This window comes from Vicugna pacos, chromosome 1 (assembly GCF_048564905.1).
Source record: "Vicugna pacos chromosome 1, VicPac4, whole genome shotgun sequence".
Lineage (NCBI taxonomy): Eukaryota > Metazoa > Chordata > Mammalia > Artiodactyla > Camelidae > Vicugna > Vicugna pacos.
Genome location: NC_132987.1, coordinates 3,224,917 through 3,242,352, shown reverse-complemented (window position 1 = coordinate 3,242,352; position 17,436 = coordinate 3,224,917). Strand labels below are relative to the sequence as shown.

At 37.7% G+C, this 17,436-nt stretch overlaps 1 protein-coding gene across 3 annotated transcripts in view; it reads right to left on the bottom strand.

The window, feature by feature from the left end:
* Positions 1-17,436, bottom strand: part of PIK3R4 (phosphoinositide-3-kinase regulatory subunit 4) — a 70,073-nt gene that overhangs the window by 33,944 nt on the left and 18,693 nt on the right. For all 3 annotated transcript variants that reach the window (XM_072971048.1, XM_072971033.1, XM_072971041.1), the window contains exons 7-9: positions 14,277-14,450; positions 3,431-3,576; positions 1,330-1,533 (exon numbers count right to left, since the gene is read on the bottom strand). In XM_072971048.1, the coding sequence (XP_072827149.1) occupies positions 1,330-1,533; positions 3,431-3,576; positions 14,277-14,450 (524 nt within the window). The remainder of the gene's footprint in view (positions 1-1,329; positions 1,534-3,430; positions 3,577-14,276; positions 14,451-17,436) is intronic.

Here is a 17,436-nt window from a genome sequence, read left to right as displayed (position 1 = left end):
CCGGCAGCAAGTTGAAAACATTTACTAGGAGCTACGGCCGCCTCGCAGAGAACTAACGACTCACGACTAAAAGCTTTCGAGCTCATACACAGAACCTGCAGGACAGGGAGAAATCCAAAGAATCACACCACCCAAGCTCAAAGATATGTCTGAGTCGGGGTGGTTTTTATTGCAGGGGGAAATCCTTTTGATAAGGATTACTTACTCAGGAGAAACAACTGAAAAATGTGATTTGATATCCAAGTTTCCATAAATTGTTTTCTAAAATAGAAAATACACCTAACGTACAAGCCGAGGTTAAAAGAAAACTCTAAAGGCTGGCAATTCAAGTCACATCAAACTGAAGTCCTCTGAAATAGAGGAAAGAGAAACACTGGCCTGGAAGGCACACTCAGAGGCAGCACTAGCCTCCAGGCAAATTCAGACCCAAAAGAGCCGCAATGGTTACGGACCAGCCTCCCGGAGAAGCCTATTCCAACATTGCGTCACCCGAGCCAGCAGGTGGGCATCAAACAGCACCAGACAGTTAGGTATGAGCACAACGCGTGAGAGGCTTTACATCCCAAGCTGGACTGTTTTTCCCATCTTCTTTTCTCATTAGACAGGACAACGACTAATAGGTATCCTCCTAACCAAAACGTCCTGCAGACTTAAAGACAGTCATTAACATCGTCTCTCAATATCTGCCGTGTGGCTCATGGAGATTTACTCAGAAATCAGATTCTTTATTTCTAACCATTTTTATTCCTACCTTGACTTCTCCGGGATCCACCTATCCCTCTTAAAACACGATGCCAAATCTATACGTAATATTTCTAAAGAGGCCTTAACATTTCTGAAGAGACCAAGTATAATAAAAAGATTAATTTCTAATTCTAATGAAATTTGCTAAACAATCTGAATTCATAGACCTGTAAGACACAGTAGTAAAATTTGGATTGAGATAAACCAGGATTTTCCGCTACTGCATTTGAACTTTGTATTGTTCCTTCCAATTGAATTTCATTGTTTTTCATGAAATATGGAACTGAGCCAAGAATATCACCTACATCTAGGGTTATACCCCCTCTCTTTCCCTCATTTATACAGTCAGTCATCACAAAAAACTTACCAGGTCTCCCAAGATTCCTTATTTAGCTCAATCCAATTCTTTACCATCATCACAGTATGTCCTAGATACCAAAGCAAATGCATATAGTATCTGCCAGATTTATTTACTGATTTGTTATAATACAATGTAATTAAAAATATTTTTAAGAGCTAGATAGAAGCCTCAATGTTTTCATAAAAGCTTCATTTAAAGGTAAGATTTCAGAAAGGTGATACAACCTGTGAGAGCAACTTCTTCAGCAGCTGTTCTATGGCGGGGTCCTCAGGTGGCGGGCAGGCAGGAAGAGACCCGTGTCGTTTCTTCTGTCGCATGTGCAGATGTCTGAACAAGCTAGTAATGTCCTTAGACCTCAAAGCATAATCAAATATAGATCGACTTACTGGCTCTTTTAAAACACTGAGCAGAACAAGTTTTCTTTCAATCTATATTAGAAAAATAAAAAAGAATCAGCCAAAGATACAATGTAGAGTACAGTTATTTCCAAATTCAACAAATATAAACTGTGTAAAGTTAACATAGGTATTTATTTTCTAAGAAAATGGGAGATACCAACATCTGCAATTTCTGCTTAGAAGAAAAAAGAATGCTAGTGCCCTTTAAAGAGCAAACATATTCCTTCTGTTCACTGTTAGCATCTGAGCACACAACTGTGTCTGTTACACTAGAAGCTAACAAACACCCAGGTTAGAAAAAGTTCAGATCGCGAGTTTTCTTGACCCCAAAATGTCAGACGACTTCCTAGATCTAAGAAGTCCCTGCAGTCCACAGGCCTAACGGCCAAAGGGCACTGGCCCAGGGGAGCCACTCAGCAGCTACCAGCCTCGTGCAGCCAGGCCTCCCAGCAGCTCCACCTGCTTCTGAAAAACATTATTCTCTCCAGAGAGTTCATGTTCCTTCCTTTTCCAATCCCCATGGGTACTCTCCTTGCCAGCACATATACAATAAAAAAGGATGAGCACTACGAACGGTAGCCAAGAGGACTTTCTGTAGATCTCCTCAACCACCTGGTGAGCTGGCCCATAGAAACCTGCATTAAAAGGTTATCTTTCGTCTAATCCCAACTGTAGACAGGTAAGAATTACAAAATATAAAGATAACTGGTCTCTCAACTCCTGAGCCTGGTCTTTCGAAATATAAACCAATGAGAAATGCAAAAAGTAGTAATAATTTCTGAGAAAACAAAGAGAATGGTGCAGATTTCTAACAAACCACTTTCACGTCGAATTCCTCTTAGTAAACCACAACTAAACAGTATTACAAATACATGCAATTTTAAAATCCCAGAAACATTTTCTCCATATTATAAGACTTTAGAAACCAAACTTCTAAACAGGGTAAGTAGTCAAAAATAGTAAGTCTCTAAACATGATTTCCAAGGAAGCTTTAATAGTGTTCAAAGGGGGGAGGGGTTATTTTCTAGTAATATTATCCATCTTTCATGTACACACTAATTGTTCCTAGGATAAAAATTTATACATTTACAAACTCTATGAAACAAAGAATGATGATCCCCTAAAATGAACTAATCTATTATGAAAAGTAAGGACTTAAGGACTGAAGGCCTGACCAAAGCCACTCATTTCCAGAGGACATCCAAGGCCATTTTCTCCAACCACAGGGAAGGCACATCGGGCTATAAAAGTAGGAGAAAGCCAGAGAGGAATGGGAATTTGCAGAAGAAAAAGAGTTTTAGTAAAAATGGGACATTTCAGGATGTCCTAAAAGCCAGAATCAACTCTTAACAGCCCATTCAACCTAAGTGTCGATTCTGACAGCTGGCTGTCCCGCAACGTGAAAGGGGTGAACACTGACAGGCCCAGTCCATGAGTGCCCTGTATAAAGCAAACACCAGAGTCCACCATTGAGTGCTAGTCTTCTGAGGGGGTTGGGGGGTACTCATTAGATTAAAAAGGAAAGAAACCAGAACCACTTGGTGTTCAGAAATCAAATTTTGGAAAACGCCTTTTTCTACTTTATTATAAACGCTGACTCGGACTGAGGTCAGTTAAACTTCTACAGGAGAAGCCCTCGGAGGTCCATCAACACACACTTCTGCTGTACTTCCCTTCAGCGGCAGGTGCTCGCCAGCACTGCACGTAAGAAAACAAGGGACGAACTACTGAGGGCTGTGTTACTACAAGGCTGTGTAACAGAACAGTCTCCTGAACTTCCCTCACCCTCCAGAGTGTCTGTCCCGTTAACATTAACTGCATGAAAGGAAGGTGGAAATGCAGTACTCCAGTTTAAATCTTTGAAAATTTAAATAAAAAGAGGACTCTCTAGACCTCCCGTTAAGGGGCACAGTTGGCACATGCTTACCTGTATTATGGGCTGAGTGATGTATGGTTCAAGGTAAGGCATCAGCTTGCAGTAGACATCCGCTGTGCTGATCTGGTGAGCAACCACCGTGATGAACCCCACAGCACCGTACCGGATCCACAGGTTGGGATGACACAGAAAGGGGGCTAAAGAGGCAAAAAGGTATGGATGAAACCATGTTCATCAACAGTTTCAAACTATCAAAATAAACAAATTTTCACCTTATAACACAACTGATAAAGGGACTACACCAAATCTCACTGTCAGGTTGCCTTTTATTCGCAATTATCCTGAGACATACACTGAACCAAGTGAACACACTGATATAACTATCATAAGTATCAGCAATCCCATGAGAGGAAGAACAGCTCCCTCTTTTCTCAGGATTTAAATTGTCATATTTTAGTCAGGGCTGAAGATGAGCAGTCATAACCTCATTTACTTATAAGCCTGGGTTAAAAACTATCGGACAAAGACATCAAAAGCCCCAGCAGTATACAGCAAACCACTACTCCCCCACCTAATACCCCACAGAAGTCCAAAGATGAACCAGCCACCTTCCTCATAAAGAGCAAGGAAACCGGGAAGTTCTTTCTTCTCCAAGCCGTAGCTTGGATTAAGGGAATGATCTCGTCTCTTTTACATCCTTTTTAATGCAAAGGTTGGATCATGTCAAATACAATACTTATAAATTCATATACAAGGTGTTATAAATGGGAACTAAAAGACAGAAAACATATGATGACTGTTGTGTAAGATTAACTCAGAAAACGAAATATCTTTCACAGCTTTTATTTTAACTATTTCCTATATTACATTAATTTCAACTAATCAAAAAATTTAAAATAAAATTCAAACATCTAAAGTAACCTGATTTAGAATAAAATTAAAATTTCTAAAACACAAAAAAACTGTATTAGTTCTGAGCATGCAAAAACATCCACATTTACAGAACATTAATTTTATAACAAACGGCAAACAGAGAAACAAGAATACTGCCACGATGATGTCAACATCGTGGAGGAGTGAGACACTCCCTTCGACTCTCCCCTTCAATCTACAGCCGGGAAAACATGCACAACACAACAACGGTGCCTCTGCACAACGCACTAGAGCAGAAGAATTCCACACATGTACATCTAGAGGTGGGCAGACTGGAACAGTGAGAGGAGGAGGAACCTAAGGCACACAGCAGGTAGTGACTGCAATCCTGTAACCTCTGGCCACGGTAGCTGAGCCTACAGCCCCAGAGAACCTGGCAGCAGCAGGGGAGGTGGCACACATACTGGCCTCCCCCACAGCACCACCTGCAGCCACAGGTAACTGGGTATCAGCAGTGGCGGGGGCTGGGACACCATCCCTCCAGCCACAGAGGCACTAACAGGTCTAGCACCCCACGCCCCTACCCACAGCAGCAAAGCCCTCACACCGTACACCACCAGTCACAGCAAAGATGCCCACATGGCCCCAACATCACCCCATCCTCCCCTCATCCTCATGGGGTACTGGAATTGGCAGGAGAGCCCACCAACCTGGGGCCCCAGGCATCAATGCCAGCAACACTGGCAGCAGCAAAGCACCAACACCAGACACACAAGAAGCAAAAGTCAGGTCAACGGGGCAACACCTCTAACAGAGGCAGTAGAGGGTGGAAACCGCAGACTTTCATATATAACCAGACGCAGCTCAGGTGAAAGAAATGTTGAAAAACTTGTGCTATATCGCCACCTACTGGAAAACAAGGAGAAAAACCTCTAACTTCCAACCTGTTGAATCACTAGAATCAAGTAGAGGGCTATTTACTACTCAAAAGGCACTAGAAGAGAAACTATTCATCAGCACCATGAAGAACCACAGTAACATTGTGCCACACAAGAGGAATGACAGTAATACTGACATCAGAGAATCCCAAACAGCTGTCACGAAGAAGCTCTAGGAGCTACAAGAAAACCCAAAGACACTTCAGGAATAAAAAAAATCAATGAACAGAAGTTAACACTTTACCAAAGAAGACTGAAACCCTAAAAATGAAGCAAACAAATTCCAGAGCTGAAGAAACCAATAAATGATTTGAAAAACACATTAGAAAGCACTGGAGGGTAACCACAAATCAAAAGCATACAACAGTGTCACAAAAACCAAGAAGAAACCAAGACAATAAAAAAGAAAATTATCAAACCAGAAAAAGAAAAAGAAACAAAGAGGAAATACCAAATCAACTGGAAAACTAAGTTCAAAATGGCAATAAACACACATCTATCAATACCTGCCGTAAATGTCAATGGACTAAATGCTCCAATCAAAAGGCAGAAATAATAAAACAAGAACCTACAATATGCTGCATACAAGAGACTCATGTTAGGGAGAAGGACACACACAAACTGAAAGTGAGAAGATGGAAAAAGATATTTTATGCAAATGGAAACAAGAAAGTAGGAGTAGCAATACTGATTTCAGACAAAATAGACTTTAAAACAAAGGCCATAAAGAGAGATAAAGGACACTGTATAATGATCAAAGGAGCAATACAAGACGAGGATATGACACTTGTTAACATATATGCACCCAATATGGGAGCACCTAAATACATAAAGCAACTAATAAAAAAAAAAGGGGAGAAATTGATGAGAACACAATCATAGTAGGATACTTTAACACGCCATTAGTATCAATGGATAGGTCTACCAGACAAAAAATCAATAAGACAATGGAGACACTAAATGATACAACAGAACAGTTGGACTTGGTTGATATTTTTAGGACATTATAACAAAAAAAAATACATTCTTTTCAAGTGCATATGGAATATTCTCTAGGACAGACTATGTTTGGGCACAAAAGAAGCCTCAAGAAATTTAAGAAGGTAGAAATTACTTCCACCATCTTTTCTGACCACAATGCTGTGAAACTAGAAATAAACCACAGAAAACCAAAGGAGACAAAAAAGCCTGGAGATTAAACATGCTATGGAAAAAACCAATGAGTCAATGATGAAACCAAAAAAATTTAAAAAATACTTTGAGACAAACGACAATGAAAACATAACCACACAAAGTCTATGGGATGTAGCAAAAGCAGTCCTAAGACAGCAATTCCTCAAAAAAGAGGAAGTCTCAAGTAAACAACCTAACATATCACCTAAAATAATTAGAAAAAGAAGAGCAAACAAAACAAAAAGTCAGCAGAAGGAAGGAAACAATAAAAATCAGGGAGAAAATAAATAAAATAGAGCTAAAAAAAAAAAAACCACCAGAAAAAGTCAATCAAACCAAGAGCTGGTTTTTTGAAAGAGTAATAAACAAAACTGACAAACCTCTGGCCAGGCTCACCAAGAAAAGAGAGCACAAATAAAACAAGAAAGGAAAATGGAGAAATTACAATCAATACTACAGAAATACAAAAAAAAAAAGAGAGAATACTACAAACAACTATACAGAAACAAACTGGACAACCTAGAAGAAATGGGCAAGTTTCTGGAAACATACAGTCTGCCAAGACTGAATCAAGAAGAAACACACCACGTGAACAGATCGATCACTAGAAATGAAATAGAATTAGCAATAAAAAATCTCCCTGCAAACAAAGTCTAGAACCAGATGGCTTCACTGGGGAATTCTAACAAACATACAAAGAAGAACTCATAACGATCCTTCTCAAAACTCACCCAAAGGACCAAAAAAGAGGGAGTACACCCAAATTCATTATATGAAGCCACCATCACCCTAATACCAAAACCAAAGACACTACCAAAAAAGAAAATTACAGGCCAGTATCACTGATGAATATAGATGCAAAAATCCTCAACAAAACATTAGCAAACAGAATCCAACAGGACATAAAAAAGATCATATACCATGATCAAGTTAGGTTCATCCCAGGAACACAAGGATGGTTCAACAGACACAAATCAAATAACATGATACACCACATCCACAAAAGAAAGGACAGAAATCACATGATCGTATCAATAGATGCAGAAAAAGCATCTGATAAAATTCAACACACATTAATGATAAAAACCCTTACCAAAGTAGGCATAGAGGGAACATCTCTTAAGACAATAAAAGCTATTTATGGCAAACACACAGCCAGCACAATACTCAACACTGAAAAACTAAAAGACTGCCTCCTAAAATCTAGAACAAGACAAGGATGCCCACTCTCACCACCCCTATTCAATACAGTATTGGTAGTCCTAATCACAGCAATCAGGCAAGAAAAAAGAAAAGGGATCCAAACTGGAAGAGAAGAGGTAAAACTGTCACTATATGCAGCTGACATGATACTACATATAGAAAACCCTAAAAGCACCACACAAAACTACTAGAGCTGATAAAAGAATACGGCAAGGTAACAGGATACAAGATTAAGAGACAAAAATCAATTGCATTCCTTTACACTAACAATAACTTAGAATGAAAAAAAAGTAAACAATCCCTTTTAAAACTGCATTCAAAAAGATAAAATACTTAGGAATAATTCTGATCAAGGAGGTGAAAGACTTACATGTGAAGAACTACAAAACACTGACTAAGGACATGAAAGATGACTTAAAGAAATGGAAAGATTATCCCATGCTCCTGGATTGGAAGAATTAATATCATTAAAATGGCCATAATGCCCAAAGCAATCTACAGATTCAGTGCAATCCATATCAAATTATCCAGGACATTTTTCACAGAACTAGAAAAATCCTAACATTTATATGCAATCACAAAAGACCCAGAATTGCCAAAGCATTACTGAAGAGAAAGAATGAAGCTGGAGGAATAATCCTCCCAGATTTCAGACAATACTACAGAGCTACAGTAATCAAAACAGCATGGTATTGGTACAAAAACAGATATATGGATCAATGGAATAGAAGGAGCCCAGAAATAAACCCACAAACTTTTGGTCAATTAATCTTTGACAAAGGAGGTTAAGAACATACAATGTAGTAAAGACGGTGTCTTTAGCAAATGGTGTAGGGAAAACTGGACCACTGCATGTAAATCAATGAAGTTAGAATACTCCCTCATACCGTACACAAAAATCAACCCAAAATGGCTTGAAGACTTAAATGTAAGACAAGACACTATAAACCTCTTAGAAGAAAACATAAGCAAAAAGAAAGAGAAATAAGATGTTTTTAAAATGAGGAATTCCACAAGAGCTTTCACTCTTTAGGAAGGGCAACATTAGGGTAACAAACATTTAGGAAGGAAAAGAGAGGAAGAAGGGAACAGTTTATTTAAAGAAGTAAGAGCTGAGAATTTCCCAAGCCTGGAAGGAACCAGATGCACAATTCTGTGAAGCTAAGACAGCACCTCATTACCTCAATGAAAGAAGACCTTCTCCAAGACACATTATACTAAAATTGTCAAAAGTCAATGACAAAGAATTTTAAAGGCAGGCAGGCAAAAGGATGGTAACTTACAGAGGACCCCCTACCCCTGCCTTAGGCGACCAGCATATTTCTCAGCAGAAACTCTACAGGCCAGGAGGGAGTGGAATGACATTCTCAAAGTACTGAGATAAAAACTGTCACCCAAAAATGATCTCTACAGCAAAGTTATTGTTCAAATGTGAAGGAGAAATAAAGACTTTCCCAGACAAACAAAAGCTGAAGCAGTTCAGCAGCACTAGACCTGTCTTACAAGAAATGCTGCACGGACTCTGTGCTACCAGAAACAAGAGGTGAAGGTACACAAACTCTGAGGAAGGTGATAAATAGAATCAGAAAATCACAACTCTTTATGAAAACAGGTTCTTATTATAGCATAAATTTTACTTTACTTGTAATTTTACTAAAATTACACTTTATTACAGCATAAACGTAAAAGGGGGGGAACAGAAAAAATAACTAGCTATTTCAATTTGGTAACAAACTCACAACATAAAAAAGGAGCATTTGAGACAACAAGAGTACAAACAGGGAAGAGGAAAAGGGCAGAATCCACACAGGTAAATGAGGATGCCATCAGCAGAACAAGGACCATTCTACCTATGAGATGTTTGACACAAACCGTATGGTAACCACAAAAAATCAATCTACAGCAGAGACAGGAAACATAAAAACAATGAGGAAACAGAAAAACAACATAGAAAACCACCAAACCAAAACGGCAAAGAGAAATACGGGGAAAAATTAACAACAAAGAGTAAATAGCAGGACTGGTCCCTCATCTGTCAACAGTCATTAAGTTAAGTTAATCAGTGATTTAGATGGACTGACTTCACCAATCAGAAGACACACTGTGGCTGGATGGGTTAAAAACAAGACCCAACTGTGTGCTGCCTCCAGGAGTCTTACCTCAGCTGTAAAGACACACACAGGCTCAAAGTGAAGGGACAGAAGATGCTGCCCCAAGTTACAGCCTAAAGAAAGTAGGTGTAGCCACACTCCCACCAGATAAAACAGACCTCAAGCCAAAAAAGGCAACAAAAGACAAAAATGGACAGTATATAATTATAAAGGGGACAATTCATCATGAAGACGTAACAGTTAATAAACATATACCTAACATAGGGGCACCAAAATATCCAAAACAATTATTAAGAGACCTAAAGGGAGAAACTGACAGCAACACCATGATAGTAGGGAACTTTAACACCCCCCTTACGTCGATGGATAGATCACCCAGAAAGAAACAAACCCTTGCATGTGGATAATTAATGTGAACAGACAATGGAGAAAGGATAGTCTCTTTAATAGTTGGTGTTGAGAAAACTGGACAACTACACGCAAAAAAAAATGAAACTAGACCCTATCTCACACCACACACAAAAATCAACACAAAATGGATTTAACCCTTAAATGTAAGACCTGAAACCGTACAACCACTGAAGAAAATGTAAGCAGTACGCTCCCTGACATCAGTCTTAGGTCTTTCCTGGTAAGTCTTTCTAGGTAAGTCTCCTCAGACAAGAGAAACAAAAGCAAAGGTAAACAACTGGAAAGACACTAAACTAAAAAGATTTTGCACAGCAGAAGAAACAATCGACAAAACAAAAAGATGACCTATTGAATGGGAGAAGATATTTGCAAATTATATCCTTAAAAGGTTAATATCCAATATATGCAAAGAAATTATTTCAAAAAACAAACAATCTGATTAAAAAATGAACTGAAGACCAAAATAGACATTTTTCCTAAGATATAGAGATGGCCAACATGCACAAAAAAGGTGCTCAATATCACTAATCATCAGAAAAATGCAAATCTAAACTACAATGAGATATCACCTCATACCTGTTAGAATGGCTGTGATCAAAAGACAAGAAGTAACAAGTGTTGGTGAGGATGTGGAGAAAAGGGAACCCTCATACACTGTTGGCGGGAATGTAAATTGCTGCAGCCACTATGGAAAACAGTATGGAACTTCCTCAAAATATTAAGAATAGAACTACCAAAAAGATCCAGCTATTTCATTTCTGGGTATTTATCCAAAGAATACAAAAATGTTAATTCAAAAAGACACATGCACCCCTATGTTCATCATGGCATTACTTACAATAGTCAAGATATGGGAACAACCTAGGTGCCCTCCACTGGATGAAAGGATAAAGAGGATGTGGTAGAAATATATAATGGAATATTACTCAGCCCTAAAGTAAGATGAAATCTTGCCATTTGCAACACAAATGGACCTTGAGGGTATTACGCTAAGTTAAACATGTCAGAGAAAGAAAGATATCATATGATTTCACTGATACGTGGAATATAAGGAAACAATAAGTAAATAAATAAACAAATCAAACCAAACAAAAACAAGCACGTAAAGAGGAAAGAGCTGCAGACACCAGACGAGGAGGGAGGAGGAAAAAAAAATGGGTGAAGAGGACCAAGTGACTGATGGTGGGGAGAAACCACATTTCTGATGGTGAGCATGCTGTAGTGTGCAGGGAAGGAGAAACAGACGCTGTGCACATGAAACTTACATGTTATAAACCAATGTTACCTCGATAAAAAATAAATCTGAAAAATAAATGATCAAAAAAAATACTGTTACATGCTAATGTTACTTACATAAAAAGGCGAAGAAGAAAAAAATTGTTCAAGATACCCATCTCCAAAGTTCTGCCATTTCCAATTCTTCCAGGTACACATGGAGGAGACTTCAGTTATTTCATAAACACCCTGCAGCCTCTGATACAGCCAACAAGGGAGGGCTGGTAGCTTCCCTGACAACAGGACTGGAAAAACACTGACAACCCTCCAAAAAGAAACTGAACTCAAATGACCTAGCAGGATCAGGGCCCTTTATGTCACCCAGGTTACACAAGCACACACCCATCTTGTGCTCAGGGTGTCCAGAGGGTACTTCCCTGCCCCCTGATTTCATGGCTGTCACATCCCCTGCTCTAGCCAACGGAGTGTTAGCAGGTGTAACACAGAGAAGCCTGAAGCCAGGCTTCTGCCATCACCCAGAATGTAACCTGGGCAGCCACTGCCCTGCCAACCTGAGCCCCAGAACAAGACACATAAATCACAGTCACCACAGACACGTAGGAGATGCAAAGCCTAAAGCTCACAGATGCATGATGAGAACCTTCTGGAAGCATTTACTGGGATTCTGTGCACAGCAGTGTTGTATCAGGAAATCACTAACTGATATGAAGGACCTCAAACATTCAAATAAAAAGAAACCAGAATTGAGAGATCTCCTATAGAACATCCAGTATACTTCCAATTATCTGGGGACAAGCGCAGGAAAGGTGCGTTTGCGTGATAGCTATAAGTGGGCTGAGTGTAGCTTCATCAGGATTACCACCACCACCACCACCACGAACACAATTCCCCTGAAGAATCAGCCCAAGAGATAACCACGCACCATTTAAAGACAATGGAGGGTGTGCAAAGTTTGTCATCAGCTTTAAGCAGGTAAGTGTTCTAAGCTACTAAAAACTTTTTTCTTTTAAACAGTTCAAGATGCTAACAAATGACTGACTGATTTTTCCCAGCAAGGCTTTCCCCCCTCACTGCAAAGCTGGTACAAATTCAGTTCCAGTTCTAAGGGAGTTTACTATCCAAAAAGTTGGACCTCATTGGGTTTATTCTACACCTAAAGATAATAATAATTTAATTTGATGCTAAACTCAAGATACAAGAGTACCCCACATGTTCACCCAATGACCAATGACTAGAAACAGCAGGATGCAGAAAAACCTCTGCAAAATTTGAGGGGTGCAAAACTAGCTTTTATCACTTTTGCTTAAAAACTGATGGACATCCATTTCGCAGATAAAGAAAATGCTAATTATAAGCTATATTAAATCTCAAAAAAACTTCCAAATATCCAGGCAACAGAAAGACTGTATTACATGAAATCAGAGTATACAGGCACATATTTATACACAGAGGACATTCATTAGAATGAAGAAGATCAAAGTCAAAAGCAAGAAAAACTCTTGCTTGGGAAGTAATGCCACTTTCATGAGAGAAAAAAGAAAGCACTGACGTGAGAATTCAGAAAATGAGAATGAGCAGGAAAATATTCCAGGCAGCAAGATACACACGTTAAGATGGTACATTTTCTCTTCAGTATTATTAAGAAAACAGATCTTTCTACAACCGCCTTAACTACAAATGACCAGAAATTCAAAAACCACTCTAACATCTTTTGTCTTACTATAATATTAGTAATTTTTGTTTCCCAAGCTATCACCTCTCTAAAAAGCTGGGGGGAAAAAGAGACTACACCCTCAAGATTCAACACTCTGTAACTTAACACAAAAAATCAAAAGCATTTCAGTGTAATGGAGATTTTCATCATGATTATGTTGCCAATACTCAGAACTTTTCTATCGAGTTTGTAATTATTTTTAACATAATCATCAAAAAAGTCAAACCAAACTAGAGATATAAATTAAAAGGTTACAGCTATTGGAGTGCAAAATAAGAAACCTACACACACTCAAATTTCCATAAATATTTTTCTTTTAAAAAGCTACATTCATGCCTTAAAAACTTCCACAAATTTTATACCTCTACTATCTAAACATGTAATTTCTCAACAATCAAAATAAATTATAACTCCTCTGTCTTTCTTCTCTGAGGAGTGCTTCAAGAAAAACCTACCAACCAAGTCTAACTAATTTGGTCTTTCTACTAATTTTCCTTGGCAAAGCATTTAGCAGCAATAAAGTATTTTATCTAAAAAGGCAATTTTCTAAGATTTCATGTCCTCTCAGTCAAAGCCAATCTGCAATCTTATACTGGTTATTTTCTTAAGATGAAGCTTCTGATATTCTTAATTTTACAACGTGTTACGTTTACTTGTTTGCTCTTATCTGAATTTTAAGTTTATGGACATAGATAAGTGTCATAAAGATCAGGGAATTCATTCCTTTCATTGGTTAACAAAATTACCAACAGTAGTAACTTCAATACCATGAATTCTTAACTGGCAATTGGCACAGTGACGGAAGTCAGAGACATTCCTCCACACCCAGTTTCAATCCAACCAACGGTCAAGTGTCTGAAAACATAAGTTGACTCATCACAGCAGTTAAATACTTTATCCACATTGCGTTTAAAAAACAAAAACATTTTTCAAAGAATCACCATTTTTCAAGAATCACCAAGACATGACTACAGATTAAAACAAAGATCTAGTTCCCAAACAGGGCTTGAGGGCCAGGGCCCTGTCTGCCTGTGTCACTCACATGGATAAAGCACACATGCACAGGCACGCACACGGGTGAGTGCACGTGCACATGCACACACACAAACACACCAGGGACAGCACAGTTGAAAATCTGACTCTTGATGGCCTAGAAATTTTACAATGCCCTAGCAGCTATTATTTCCCTTACCACTTCCCAAATTTTCCCATCCTAATTTTGAGAACCAGAAACTTACCAATATCACTGGCAAATTCATAGACATGGGGTTTCTGAAGCAGCCCTAGCTGGCACATACAGGTAAGGGCATTAAGAGCTTTCACAATAACAAACTCCTCAGCGTCACTGAGCCCTTGCTGCAGCAGGGGTTTGAGGATCGAGGAGCTCTGCCAGCCAACGTAGGCAGCAACACCTGGAACAGAGGAGCACCATTAGGTGATTATTTCATACCTCTAAGTGCAAATGCTGTTAAGTCAAACAATAAAGTTAATCAAACACCAGATATATTGAGCGACAATCCAGGAGGGGACACTGCACTTCCTACCCAGAACAGTAAAGGAAAAAGACCCACACCAAACCGAATCATCAAGAAATTCTGGAACACCAAGGGGGAAAAAATCCTGTGAACTGAAAGGAAAATACAGATCCCCCCCAAAAGGAAGGAGAATCAGACTGGCATGAAACGAACTTCAGCAACAATGGAGGCCAGAGAACAACAGGGAAGCCCTTCATGGTTATGGAAGAAAGTTTTTATCACAACTGTCAATAAAATAAGAAAACAAAAGTAAGTCATTTTGAGACACGCAAGGACTATACAGGTTTACCTCCTAAACAAAGATTTCCAAAAAAATTTCTTAAGGACGTACTTTAGCAAAATAAAGAAAATGTAGAATGCACAAAATGGCAGACACAACCAGGAATTCAAGGGGAAGAAAAGGATACAGCTAGTAAAGACCCAGAGATCAATCAGCCCAAATAAGAACTAAAAGCCAATAAACGTCAATATGTTACCAAGAAGAAAAATGGAACAGATTAAAAGAATAGACAAAACTGGTAAGAAAGAAGCTAGATTATCCTAGGTAAGTTGAAGAAGGTATAATACTTTTCTCTCTAAAAGGAAAACAAAGAAAGCTGCAACTCTAGGACAAACAAATTGTTCAAGAAAGTCATGGTATAAAAATGAAATTAAAACATGCTGTGTATTTAGTAATTTGCAGAGGATAGAAAGAATTCATTGGCTATGTTGCTATAAACATTCTCATCAAGTGAAAAAGGAGTCATGGCATTAGAACTAGGGTGAAGCAAATATACAGTGCACTACTTGGCTCTAAAGTCAATAAAATGCACCCATTCATAGTCATGTAAATTGTTCTGAATTTTCAGAATCAGTCTATACGAAGCACAAAAGACTTTACTACGATTACAGAACAAAATGTAAGTATTATCAACTATGAAAATGCAAATGTAAGTGGAACTGTCAACTAACAATTAGTTGAATTATCAACCAACAAAAGCAGAGAAAGAGAAGAGAGAGAAGAGAGAGAGAAAGAGAAAGAGAGAGAGGCATTAAATTCCTTAGGGTCTGAATCTGAAGTAGATCAGTAAGAAACAGGTTTAATTATTTAAAGTTACAAAAACACAAACTAAAAACTGAAGCACTGTGAATATAGTGATCTACATATCAAAACAGGGAGGGGAAGGGAGATATGAGTGAGTTAAATCTTTATCTGGCACAGAAAAAAGTCAAGGGATAAAGTATAAAACTTATCTGATAATCCTAAAAATAGTCATAAAATACTGTTTAGAGATATGGCAAAAATCACCTGAAGATACCAAACCAAAATCAAAAACCAGAGTAGGTGCCTCTGGACAGTGCACCTATTGCCTTTCATACATTACTTCATAAATTCTGAATGTGCAAAAGCGTATTTCCTCTTATTTGAAAAATAATTTTAGAATTTTTTGTAATAAAAAGAAAAATGCCGTTTAAAATTCCAGTGGATTATATTTAGAAACTTTATAAACTGAAATGTATAATGAGTTAAAATAGCTCAAAATATTTTGCAAAAGAAGACTGACATCTCGGAAGCTTATCCTACCAGATACTAAAGTTGCTTATAAATATCCAATAATTAAAATACAATATAGCTATAAAAATACAGTAGTGCATATAGAAATGAAAAATCAATGGAACAGGATACCCAGAAAACTGACCCTAAAAGACATGCATGCAACAGATAATAGAGGCTTCATAAATCAATGGAAAAAATAAATGAAATGTTTAGTAATTTAATAGTGGGAAAACTGATTATATTTCCAAGAAAAATTTATATTTCACCTCATACCACAGCCTAAAATAAAGATCAATTACACAGTTCCTATTTTTATGTAAAAACAAACAAACAAACAAAGAATACATGTACCCAAAAGATTATAAACCTAATTCTGGAATGGGAAAAAATTTAAGCACAAAATTAAAAGAAAAAAAATCACAAAGGAAAAGATCAAATAAATTGACAACACTAAAATTATTTTAAAAGACATACAAATAATAATCAAGTTATTTGAGAGAAGCAGTTGCCATAAAAATAATAAAAAGCTATTGTTTTTAATGTTGTATATAAAAGGCTTTAAAAAATCAACAAGAAAAGCACAACACGATCAAAAAAGGGGCCAAAATAATACATTAAAAAATCAGAGTAGGAAACATGAATGAGTAATCAACAAGAGAAAGTTTTTCACCTTCACTGATAAGCAAATAAATACACACAAAAACAAGTTATCACTTTAACCTACCACCAGGCAAATACTAACTGAAGCCTAGTCCACGCCAGAAGGCTGTGTGGTGCTGTCAAACAGTGCTGATCAGAGTAGACAATGACATGATCTTTCTGAAAACCTTATCAAATGTGTCAAGTTTTAAAAAACATGCATATCCTTTAACTCAGTAATTAACATTTCAGACTTCTAGCCTGAGAAAATAATCAGAAGCAAATACTTATGTAAATGATTATCTGTATAATACATGATAGACAAAAAGTAATTTAAATATTCAAAAGGAGGCGGGGATAGCTCAGTGGTAGAGTGCCTGCCTAGCATGCACAAGGCCATGGGTTCAATCCCCAGTATCTCCACTTAAAAAAATAAGTAAATAAATAAACCTAGTTACCTCTTCCCAAATAAATAAATATTCAAAAGAAGACCTGAATAATTTTGGTAAAACTACATAATAGAATACTTTTATCCATTAAACTATGGTTTCAAAGGATTTCTAATGACACAACAAAATGTTTACAATATACGTATGTTACTAGAAAAAGGTTTAAAACTAATAAGACTAAGAAGTAATATATTCCATACATAGAACTTACATGCCAGGCACTATCATCTGTTAATTC